This window comes from Eretmochelys imbricata, chromosome 6 (genome assembly GCF_965152235.1).
Source record: "Eretmochelys imbricata isolate rEreImb1 chromosome 6, rEreImb1.hap1, whole genome shotgun sequence".
Classification (NCBI taxonomy): Eukaryota; Metazoa; Chordata; order Testudines; family Cheloniidae; genus Eretmochelys; species Eretmochelys imbricata.
Window position 1 is genome coordinate 34,225,490 of NC_135577.1, and position 12,158 is coordinate 34,237,647.

Here is a 12,158-nt window from a genome sequence, read left to right on the forward strand (position 1 = left end):
TCATTTTATAGTGTCTTTATTTAAACTTGAATAAATACAAAACTTATGCCGCAACCACGCATGCTCCACCAACTTTTTTGATCTTCTCCTCTGCTTTCCTGCTGAAGAATTTTGCTTTCACAATTACAGGCTGTTTGGGCAGCTTCCCCTTGCCCAGGACTTTGTAATAACCCTAGAAATATATAAGAGAGAAGTTAGCATAAACAGATTTTCAATAAAAACTCCAGAGGGACTGCACTCAGATTCTTCTCCCACCTACACCAGTGACAGGTGTAATTTGGCTAAATCAATGGACTTTGATGCAAGTGAGAAGATGCATCTGCCAAGGAAAGATTAACTCCATTAACAGCAGTAAGAATTACAACAAATTCAAATTACTACTTGACCATGACAGATAGAGAAACAAGCTGGATGAGGTAATTTTTTTTATTGAACTAATTTCTGTTGGTAAAAGAAAAAACTTTTGAGCTTGTCACCTTTTCTCTCTAGTAGTCTGGGACCAACATGGACACAACACTGCAAACACGACTGATATCATTTTTGCATGTTGTGACAAACATGGAATCTTTCCAGATCTTGAGCACATAAGTAGTAAACTGAAAGAGTTGGAAAAACAAAACAAAAACAACCACAAACCCAACAACTTTCTTTTTCTTCTAATTTCACCAAATACATCTTGCATAATTAACTTCACAGTCTAAGAAAAGAACAGAGTGCTATATACATTTCTGCTCATAACAAAAATAGTGCAGCACAAGGTTTTACTCGACTTACTGTTCAATTTATGCTAAGTTTTCCAGAGAGTCTCATTCTTCAGACTTCTGTAGTCATTTAAAAATCCATTTTTTTTGCTTATTATCCAGAAAAAGTATGTACTTTTTTCAGACTTTCCAGGAGATAAAGCTATGACTACCCTTCCATTGAAACTGAAGGATACAGGATTGATTGTGGCTTATATCATGATGCACAGATTGCTGAAGATGCTGGAAAAAGTTGAACAGAGCATGAGATTCTGTGCTGCAACTTTAAACCCATCTTTGTGCAGACCCACACTCACAACCAACTTGTGAAGGGATCTCTGGAAGGAAGTCTCACAGCTAGCTGTCTTCTATAGTTTCTGGTCTAGGAAAAGTCCTCATCCAAGCAGATCTGGGGCTTTTGGGCCTTTTCTACACTATGAAGTTTCGTTGGAAAAAACTGCCTTTTGCCAACAAAACAGGAGGTATAGACACTACAAAGCTACTTTTGGTGGCAAAACTCTGTTTTGCAGACAAAATAAAACCACCTCAGTGAGACACACAAAGCTTTTTGCGGCAAAGTTAAAGCGACAACGCATCGGTATAGACCAGAGGTAGGCAAACTATGTCCTGCCCAGCCCTTGAGCTCCTGGTCCGGGAAGCTAGCCCCTGGCCCCTCCCATGCTGTCCCCCCTCTCCTGCAGCCACACCGCTGCATGGCTGGCTCCGTCCAGACGGTGGGGCTGCAAGCACCTGCTGCTCTGAGCAGCATGGAGGGGGTGCCGCCGGGGGTCTGTGTGTGTGTGCTGGATAAGGGAGCAGGGGGCGGCTGGATGAGGTGGAGGTTCGGGGGGGGTGGGGGAGAACAGGAGGGGTTGGATAGGGCATGGGAGTCCCGGGGAGCCTGTCAGGGGTGGTTGGATAGGGAGTGGGGTTGGTCAGGGGACAAAGAGCAGAGGGAAGGGGGAGTTTGCTGGGTCAGAGGTTAAGAGGGGGGCAGTCACGGGGTGGAAGCCAGGCTGTTTGGGGAGGCACAGCCTTCCCTACAGTTTCACACCCCAATGTGGCCCTCGGGCCAAAAAGTTTGCCCACCCCTGGTATAGAGACTGCTGTTTATTTTGTCAACATAACTGGCTTCTATGGTATCCCACAATGCCTGCTGTGACCGCTCTGCTCATTGTTTTGATCTCTGCTGTTCTGCAGGCATGAGCCCCTCCCTTTTCAAAGCTCCAGGTGCTGGAAGGAAGAGCAGTAACATTAGTGTGGAATGCTCCTGTTCTGCCCTGCACTAGGAACACAGAGGCAGACAGACAGACTGCTGCTGGAAAGGGGGGCGCCTGCTGTGCTGCTTTGACATTCTTCAGCATGGAGAGCTCAGAGTTGCTCAGGATGCCGCTCCCTCCTGCCTCAGGATAGGTCAGCCTGCTGTCTCCCCCGCCTCCCACACCACTCTCCTCTCCCCGCTGACAAGCTACTAGGATGCCCCTGGAAAGATGGGATTGAGAAACCTGCACCATGTACATGCCCCATGAGGCACTGCAAACTCTTCCCAAAGCACCCTGCGGCCAGTTGCACGGTGGGATAACGGATATTAATTTGATAACTACAGTGGGATAACTAACTACAACAGTGCGTCTGCAACATGAGGAGCTAGTGTGGACAAACAATCGTGATTTTAATTAAACCCACATAACTTTTGTTGACAAAAGTGTAGTGTAGACAAGACAATATAACCCCATTATGGCACTCCAACTTTTTACCTAAAAAGGAAGGATCTCAACCCAACTCTAACCTCCATCAGGCTGGGACGGTCTTTTCCTGGATGTCTGTACAGAGCCTAGCACACAATGGGGCCCCAATCCCTTGATGGGATTCTAGGTATTACTGTAATATAAATTAGTAATAGATGAAGAGCAAATTGTTAATCTAGAATTACTGTCATCTCCATGAATAGACCAGGTTTCCTCCAGCCCAAAAAATACTAGTCCCAAAGGATGCTGCTAAACCTAAGTCTTCCCCCAAATGACACTTTTGCTTCCCTCTGTCCTAAGGGGCTGACTAATGAATGTCTCTGATTCGGTGGCTGACTGAGATATGAAACACCACAGCCAGTGAATAAAGATCAGAAATTTATCTTCGAGGACTATAGCACACCAAGACAACGAAACATGTTAGGATGTGACTCTAGTCTCGGTGCTAAAGAGACCGACTTTAGTGGGCCAAAACAAGCAATAAAAGTTGTTTTTCTTCATAGAACCTTCCAATTTCCTTTTAAAAGCTAATATGTAAGCTTCTCATCACCACAAACACCAGTTTTAAAAAAAGAACAAAGAAAAACATTTTAATACTAATTCATGAAAAATAAAAAGGGCTTGTGGAAAGACAGAGAAGCAAAAACACATATGCTAGTGGAACTAAGTCTCAGTCAGATGCTCACAAGGTCTTTCACCTGACATTTCAAACAATCTAAGAACTGTAATTTATCCATAATTTAGTTTAATTTTAAGTGATTAGAAGCAATAGATTCTGAAGACAGGATTAAACAGCACTCTTACCGAGCGTACAACATCAATGACAGGTGCTAATCCAGCCTGGTTTTTTGCATAGTTTAGTCTTGTCTGCTCACTAACAAACGTCCACAATTTATCCAAGTTGACAGTAGGACAGAAGTTCTGGTTCTTCTTCAAATGGTAGTGTCTCATACCAACCTTCCCAAAATAACCAGGATGACTGGGGAGGAAAAATATTTGATACAGTATAAGACCACATTCCTTTTAGTTTCTTTTGAATTGGCTGTGCTAAAAATCAATATAACCTCAGTTAAAACTATGTTTATCTACTAACCGTTATCATATACATATTAAACTATAGGGTACAGAAAAATTATACACAAAAACAAAAAAGTTTTAAAGTTCAGATGTAAATAAGTTGCTATTTGTATATTCTTGAGGGATATGTGCATTTTCCAAATCTATAAATTCAATTAATTTTATTAATGAAATATTTATGTTTGATAGCTGAAGTCACAACTCATCCTTCTTGTGAATAGTTTGGGGCCCATTCTATATTTCATAAGCACCCAAAACTCTGAATTTAGAAGAGATTTTATTGTACAAGAAATGTGGATTCAGATCTTCTGTTACTAACCCAGTAACCAACTGACAGCTGAAAAGAGTGACAGTCAGTGAACAGAGATTAGTTGTTACTTTCCGAGTACTCAAGCACAACTATGACAATGAGCAATGTCTAGACGTGACACTAGTCTCGGCAATGTCTAGATACACAATTCTTACCCTCCCCAATACACACCACTAAAATCAGGAAATGCAAGAGCTTGAGTCATCTACTGTCATATATATACACACATACACACAGTGGAATCAAAGCTGAGCAGACTATTAGTATCTTACAAACCTAAATTAACTGTGGAAAAAAATTCTAAAAGATATAAACACATATACACACTAGAAGCTCTGAAACAAGCCATTTTACCATATTAACTCACTGAAAAAGGAGATCCTGTTATTAGCACTTGCCTTTTAAAAGAACAGATGGACAAAGGATTTTCATAGATTTAATAAAGGATATCAAGGACTATGAAAGAAAACAGCTAAATTTTCTTGCAAGGTTATCTGTATTGTAGCAAAATCCAACGTCTGTATACTTTTACTAAATGATGTATGTGCTACATATGGTAGAATGAATGCCCTTGTAACTTTTAAAAAATATCTACACAAAAATGGGGGGGAGGCGGGGAAGAGAAGAGGGGGTTTAAAGGAAAAAGATGGTACATCTTACTATTTATCAAAGTTAATTCTGTGGTGGTGCATACCCCCAGCATTTCCACGGCCGCCAGGATGCTTTCTGTGTTTACCTAGAAGAAATTTTAAAAGGTATTGTGATGCAAGAAAAACAACATGTACTACTGAATACACTACTGAACGTTATGTCATCATTTGAGTTGATTTAAAGCAAGTCAATGAGCACAAATTATACAGAGAAATATATGATTTGAACTGGTTATGTCTAACCATTAACCAGACCATTTTTGAACCTCTCTCTTATATTGCTTCCTTGATGTTCTAAATAGTGATACTTACCGGGCACACTGTAAATCAAATGAGCTACCATACATTAAGTTCCAGGACAAGCATATTAGTAACCATTCTCCTCACTTACCAATACGGCCATGGCCGTGGCTAACGTGTCCTCTCAGCTTCCTGGTCTTCCTTAGCCTAGAAGGCTAGGAAAACAAAAAAAACCCCACAGTACATATATGAATAAAAATGTAGAGCAAGCGACAAGAGTGGGAAACAAATAAGCAGAGGACAATCCAAGCCTCGTGTGTATGGCTGGCCCTTTTCTGGGGAAAAGGCCATGTCTGTCACGTGTCCAGCACCTAACACAATAGGACCCCGACCCTGACTGAGGCCTCTGCGTGCTGCCACAACAGAACAGGCACCTGCACCCCGTACCTAGGCTCTCCGCTGCGCGCGTGGGGGGTGGCTCCCGGGGTACAGAGTAGGAAGGGGCTGAGTGCCGCTGGGGCGGGGCAGAGCCAGAGGCGTCCACACGCACCCGACCAATTCCCGCCGCCCCCATTCGGGCTCTCTGGGCAGGCGCGGGACGAGACCGCGCGCACGGGGCGGCTACGTGCCCGCTTCGTAGGGGAGGATCAGGAGCGGGCCCGCAGGCCCAGGCCCAACTCCTCGCACCCTGGCTTCAGGAAGGCGCCTGCTCAAGTCTCCCCGTCGGGCCCGGCTTTAACCCGCAGGCCAGCCCAGAGCTCGCTGGCGGCGGCCCGCTTCCCCGCCCAGCTGGGGCGTGTATTACCTGGCGGAGGCCTGGGGCCGAAGCGGGCGCGAGAACCCCTCCCCCACCGGCAGCTCGGCCCAGAGGACGCGGAGGTGCCGGGCGGGGGAAGCTGGGCCCCCCACGCTCCTACCCACCATCTTGACGGCCGCTGGGAAAAAGGAAGAGTCAAAGGAGTGTCGCGAGATCTCAGAAAGGGGGTAGAGGTGGGGGAAGTGGTGGTAGGAGGAAAGAAGATCTCGCGAGATCTCACTGAGGAGACGGGTAAACCCCCAAGCTCACGAGAAATCGAGCTTGCGGACTTCTTGCTTTGGAAGGCGGGGACTCTGACGCTGGTGCCGCGGGGGCGGGGCTTTGTTCTCCGACCTTGGCGCCTTCCCAGCTCTGCTGTCTTGGGGGCGGGGCGATCCCGGGGCAGGCGGGAGCTGGGGCGGGAGCCCCCGACCCAGCGTGACTCGTTCGCCTGGGGTGGGGGGCGGGGCTCTTTCCTTTCCGCTGCCCACGGGAAGGGGTCTGTGACCCTGGGCAGCTGTTCTCCGCAGGGGCTGCTGCTGAGTAGTCCTGACTCCTGTCCATGCTCTGGCACGGGCTCAACACCCTGGGCCCACCCCGGCTCCCGAGGGTAGCTCTGGAGTTCGTCTGGCCGGGATTGCACTGGGTCTCCGCAGGGGTCCTGAGGCTTCCCCTGGAGGAGGGAGGACAGGGCCAGGGCCAGGTCTGCCTCCGCAGCCAGGTCCATGTCTTCCACCCCCAGGCCCTGCAGAGACTCCTTCATGGTGCTGGTAGTCTGGCGCGGAGCATGGTGGCACACGCCTTCCTCTGCTGCCTCTCATACATCCGGCAGCTCTTTTTTCTCCACCCGAGGGGTCTTCTGCAAGACCTCTCCGAGCTGCTGGTCTTCTGCCAGGACCTTCCCAGGCCTGGAAGTTGTTCTCAGCGACCAGGTCCATTGTGGCCACCGAGGGGGCAGACCTCCTTGCAAAGCCCCTGCTACACAACCCCTACCTTCATGTGCAGATGGCGGAGTTCCCTTCGGTGTGCCAAAGGCTGGTTCTGGCAGAAACCACCAGAATCGGAGACCTCCTGGACTATGACGGGGGGACTGGGTGGATCTCCTGACCCACCACCCTCCCCCTGCATGTTCTCCAGGAGATGGGGGGCAGCCTTGTCGCCCACTTCTCGGGTTTTCCTTACTGCGAGAGGGTGCTCCCCGCTCCCCCCGGCCCTCCGGACCTTTTCATCAGGCCTCCGTCCTACGAACCCTCCCAGTCCCCTCTCTTCCACAGTCCAAACCAGCTGTGTGCCCTGCAGCCGGTTCACTTCCGAACTGTACCAAGGAAACAACTATACACTCTCCTACTCCACACGTTTCTCTTTCTCACCCTCATGTCCCACCCTGATGCCAAATGGTGGGATTATCTACCACCTGTGGAGGGTGAGGAACCCCAGTGGGCCAGCCTCTATTCCACCCTGGTCTCATAGCCCACCGGAGATATAGGTTGGGGGCTCCTCCATGGAGCCGTGAGCTCAGGCATGTACCTGGCGCAGTTCACCCCCATTCCTGATGCCTGCTGCTTTTGCGGCATGAGGGAGAACCTGGCGTACATTCATCTCAAATGCGCCAGGTTGCAGCCCTATTCCGGCTCCTCCAGAACCTCCTGTTGAGGTTTTGGCTGCACTTTTCCCCACACCTGTTTGCACACCCTGTCCATGGCCCCACCAAGTCGCAAAACCTCCTCGTCAACCTCCTGGCCCTGGCCAAAGTGGCCATCTTCAACACCAGGTGGAGGAGGTTAGATGAGGAGATGCTCTGACTGTGGGGCCTATTTCCGCTCCTCCCTGGTCTCATGCATCCAGGCAGAGTTCCTCTGGGTGGCATCCACTAGCTCCCTAGACAGCTTTGAGGAGCAGTGGGCGCTGTCCGGGGTTATCTGCTCAGTGTTCCCCTCTGGATCCCTACTTTTGAACCTGTGACCTTCACTCCTGACCCAGTTATTCATTAGCTGTCCCATGTATTCAGTTGGTTCCCGGGTCCAGTGGTCCCTCCTGCAAGGCTGGGGGAGGGGCCTTTAGACGTGGGCAGGCAATTCCCGTAAGGCCGCTGCTGGGTTCCTTCCCGCCAACCCCCAAAGCTCAAACATCACCAGCTTTAGAAGTGCATCAGGGTGGGAGGGGAGCTATACCTCTGGGCCTGGAGGGGGACTGGGGTCCCCTTTCCATGTTCCCCTCTGCCAGCAGGAGGGTGGGCTGCTGTGCTTTTCCAATGCAAGCTGAGTCTCCCATGAGCACCTCACTCCAGGAGCAGGGGCTTTAAGAAAATTACCACATGTGGCAAGACTCCCTCTGGCTGGCCCAGGCAGGAGGGCGGTCTCAATAAGATGTTCACAAGGAAATGTAACTGAAAAGAGAAAATGAATAACCAAGACAGTAGTTTATGTCTACAATTTAAATAGATACTACAGTAAATAGAGATAATTTAAGATAAAAGATGACAGGGAATTGCATGCAGCTACTAAAATGAACGTAATTGTCTAGGGAAAGTAAGAAACAGATTAGCATATTCTTATTCCCGCTTTCTGCTCTATTTGTTATATACTTGTCAGTCATGTTGGTTTATCCATTTCCAAATGAATACATGTAACAGCAACAAAAGTGCTTGGTCAGGAAGGAATCTTACATTAAAGACCAGTGGACAGTAGGTGTCTTCTTTGTGATATGTATGTATTTATAAGGTTATCTAAGGAAGACTTGCACATTTTTGTATCATTTAAGGAATTTTCTGAAAGATTTTGGTGACAGCTCTGAAAACAGACAGATGCCACTTGTAGCCTACACACCAAAAAATCCAGTGTATTGTATCATACAACTTCCATCTGAATGAAAAACAGCTATGATCAGAGACTGATCTAAACTGAGTTATTAAGTTGAGTTTATTATGGAAATAGAGTAACTTTGTAGTTAAGATTGCAAGTAAGTTTGTTTAAAATCAGATTTAGCATCCTCTCTAAAAGGCAATGAATGTTAACTTCAGAATTGCCAATATTCTTAGTATTAGTTATTGAAATGTTTACTGTGTGATTTTTTTGAAGAACACCTGAAAAACCACCATGAATTGTTTCTCTAAATAATTTGTGTAAATTTTGTGGTGCCATTTTAAGGGGGGAAAATTTTTGGAAAAAGATTTTAGAAAGTTAGCTTTAAGAATATTGATGTTCCTTAAAAAACAGTGAATCTGGGAATGGACACCATTGGTAGCCAACGGATGAGAACTCCCTGTGTTTCCCAGTGGCAGAAGATCAAATACTCTGGGCCAGATTTTAAGATGCAGCAATCAGAAGAGAGTGCAGTTCAGAGGGCTAATTCTTATTTGGTGCAAACTGTCATAGCTCCAATGAGTATTTTGTTTGCAAAACTGTTGTAGGTTTGTAGTCCCCTACATTAAGTTGAAGCAGTCTGAAGATAGCTGAAGGGTCCAAAACCACAGGATCTGTGGCTGTGGGGCAGCCTGATTAAACTCCCTTTTTCCTCCTATACTGGCAATAGGTAAAGGAGGTTGCGTAAAAGCACCCACTCTGTTGTTCCACAAGAGGATCCCCCTTGTAATCAGTCCTGGACTGGTTTTATCAGTTTTAGGGTCACTGTACACTGATAGTATGGTATACAACCAAGCACCTGAGAATCTGTCCTGAAATGTCTATTAAAGTGCAGCATAAGTTCTATAAAAACACTAACTGGTTCTACTGTTACTTGCAGGCTAAGTTTTCACTGATACAACAGGAAACAGTTATGAAGGGACCTTGGACTAAAATTACCAAGTGGACTGCAGTAATTGCCCGTACATCACAATCACAAGCATGTATCTTCTCCTTTGTCTAATTTCTCTGTGTGGGATCCAAGAAGGTACTTAGGTGCTAAACCCCAGACATAGGCCCCTAAATCCCAGTTTTGGCTCCACTGCAATTCACAAAATTCCTGCCAAGCCCTGTAAGTGCCTAAACTCACTCAGCACCTAAGTTTTTCAGTGTAAAAGTTCCATAGGCTCCTATGTTCCTGCTTCTGGACACTTTTGTCTCCCTCAAGGCATCCGAATGCCTATCTCCCACCTAAGTCCTAGACCTAGAGCAATTCATGAACCAGGGGAAGACATGTTCAACCACCTAAGTCACATGTGAGGCCCGATTGGGTAGGCATGCTCAGAAGTTGCCTAACGGATTGAGTTCCATTCAAAATCCAGCCAGAGGAGGTGGTGCCCACTTTATAACTTTTAGCCCAGTTGGTAACCCAGTTGCCTGGGGTATGGGAGACACAGATTCAATTCCGCCCTCTGGCTGAGGGGGAGAAAACATTTGAAGAGGGGCTTCCCCCCGATCAGGGGAGGGCTCTAACCATTGAGCTAGGGGGTATTCTGATGTGGAGCTTCCTCGGTCCCTCCTGTTGAAGTTGTTGCACTCTGGGTAAATAATGAGAGTGGTTGGAGCAGGGGAATTAGATCTGGGCTCTCCCACATCGCAGGTGGGTGCCTAAACCACTAGGCTACTGAGCGATTCTTTCTCTGGCCTAATGACTGTTTAAGTATTTGTCCACAGAAAGTCACTGGGCCAGGGAAAGAGAATGTTAATGTGTCTGTCATACAGGGGCTAGGGCACCCACCTGGGAGATGGGAGATCCTGGGTCCAGTGCTACTGTTCCGATCACTTTTTTTACCCAGAGTGCAACAGCTTCAACAGGAGACTGAGGGAGCCCCACATCAGACTATCCCATAGCTCAGTAGTTAGAGCACCTTCCTAAGCATTGTGGGAGACCCCTGTTCAAATTATCATTTTGTGATGGGAAAATGTAACCTAGATCTCCCACATCTCAGGTGCTCTAACCAGTGGTCTAAAAGTAATAAGGTGGAGACCTTTTCTTCTTTTGTGTTGCATGAAGTAGGCACCTGACTTATTCCCTCAAAAAGTGGCTGAGGCACCTAACTCCAGGCAGCTGGTTTCTGTTCATGGAACACTATCAAAGTGAGACACCTCCTTACAGGACTGGACTTTGGTGCTTACCACCAAGAGAGGAGCTTAGCCGACACCCCTGGCCAGCATCTCCTATTAGCTAACTTAGGCAGGGAGCTGCCTAATGAGCTGGCTTTTGTGGATCACCTTCGTAGAGCCCTATCTCTCTCCGTTCATTGTATGGGGAGCCTACATGCCTAATTTGGCTTTGTGGATCACAATGTTGTTCCCGTGATTTTCTTGGTGCCTAACTTGAGGCGCCATGAAACTGCATTGCAATCCCCAAGACCCCTTGTGGATGCCACCCTCTCCACTCCATAGCAGATATCACAGTACCCTTTTATCACATTTCATGAGAACGTACCAGTTCAGACACCAGATCAACACAGCAACCCATATTCCATTGTCCCATGTTCATGGCAATGAAGAAACCAATTAGATTTACTCAGACAATATTAAATGCTGCAGACAAGTACAACAGGCAAGGCTGGATATCCCTGCATATCTTTATTGTAACTCAATAAGAGGTTAAGATTTTATGCATTTTTTTATTTACACTTTCTGGATTATACAAATCTCTTATGGCACTAGAACATAAGTCCCACCATCTGATCTGATTTTTCTTGTTGAAGATTTTTGCTTTCACTATTAAACACTGTTTAAGTAATTTTCCCTTGTTCAGGACTTTGTAATGACTGACAGACAGATGGGAATGATTAACTCAATATTTTTTGTTCATGGGATGATTTGAAAGGCAGGGTTTCAGAAAACATTAGGGTTGTATTATTTACACATGCTACATGTTAGAATCAAGGAAGGATGTGCAATACTGCCATCATCCTCTTAAGAGTCCAATATTGATCTCACATACGGGCACCAAACCTGAAACAAGATATGCATTTGGGGGTGTATCACAACATATGGTATGCTTTAAACAGTACCTACACAGATGGCAAATTAAAGTAAAATTGGTAAGCTTTCCACCTAGATAGCTGAATCACAGATGAAGGGAGGAAGACAGCTTCAATGTGAGAGGATAAGTGCCTTATTATGATAGGGCACCCTCCTGGCATCTGAGTATTTTATGGCCATTTTTCTCTTGTGTTTGTAACAACTGTTCCCATGGTAGCCATTTCCTCCAGCCCAGGGTGCTGTATCCATGATTTTCTTAGAAGATGCTTCATGTTGTTCCATAGATTCGTTAGCAGGGTTTATTTACAAAAGTGCAAGAGTCAACCTCAAAAGGTCAAGAATGTCACCTCTAATTCAGAGAATAAAGGCCCGAGGTCATGGATAAATCTTATATGGCAGTGTGATGAGATGCCCTTGCAACCACAAACAGCACAATATGAAATTGTTAGTGAAAAAGGAAATAAATTACATCAATAGATATCTAATGTATCAAAGGCACTTGGTATTTTCAGATTCATACACATTTCATTTTATGTACACTATGTTATGTTAGAATTGAATGTGAGGGACATAATTGCTGGAAAGGAAATTACTTCACCTTCTCAGTGAATAAACCCTCCATTTTATTCTATGAGGCTGGTAGCAAACCTGAACCACTGACAGGTTAGGAGTTGCGCAAGCCTCAAATCCAGTCTTGGTA

General features: G+C 46.2%; 1 protein-coding gene and 2 non-coding genes across 3 annotated transcripts; all 3 read right to left on the reverse strand.

The window, feature by feature from the left end:
• On the reverse strand, positions 1-5,771 carry LOC144265619 (large ribosomal subunit protein uL15-like). The gene is made up of 5 exons (XM_077818386.1): positions 5,687-5,771; positions 4,917-4,980; positions 4,536-4,611; positions 3,293-3,467; positions 1-172 (listed from the first exon to the last, which is right to left on the reverse strand). The coding sequence occupies exons 1-5, from the start codon at positions 5,687-5,689 to the stop codon at positions 44-46; spliced, it is 447 nt and encodes a 148-aa protein (XP_077674512.1). The 5' UTR covers positions 5,690-5,771; the 3' UTR covers positions 1-43.
• LOC144267187 (small nucleolar RNA SNORA3/SNORA45 family) lies at positions 2,801-2,932 on the reverse strand. Its single transcript, XR_013346557.1, has one exon. It is a non-coding gene; the product is annotated as a small nucleolar RNA SNORA3/SNORA45 family (small nucleolar RNA).
• Positions 3,872-4,006, reverse strand: LOC144267188 (small nucleolar RNA SNORA3/SNORA45 family). The gene has a single exon (XR_013346558.1). It is a non-coding gene; the product is annotated as a small nucleolar RNA SNORA3/SNORA45 family (small nucleolar RNA).
• Positions 5,772-12,158: the final 6,387 nt, after the last annotated feature.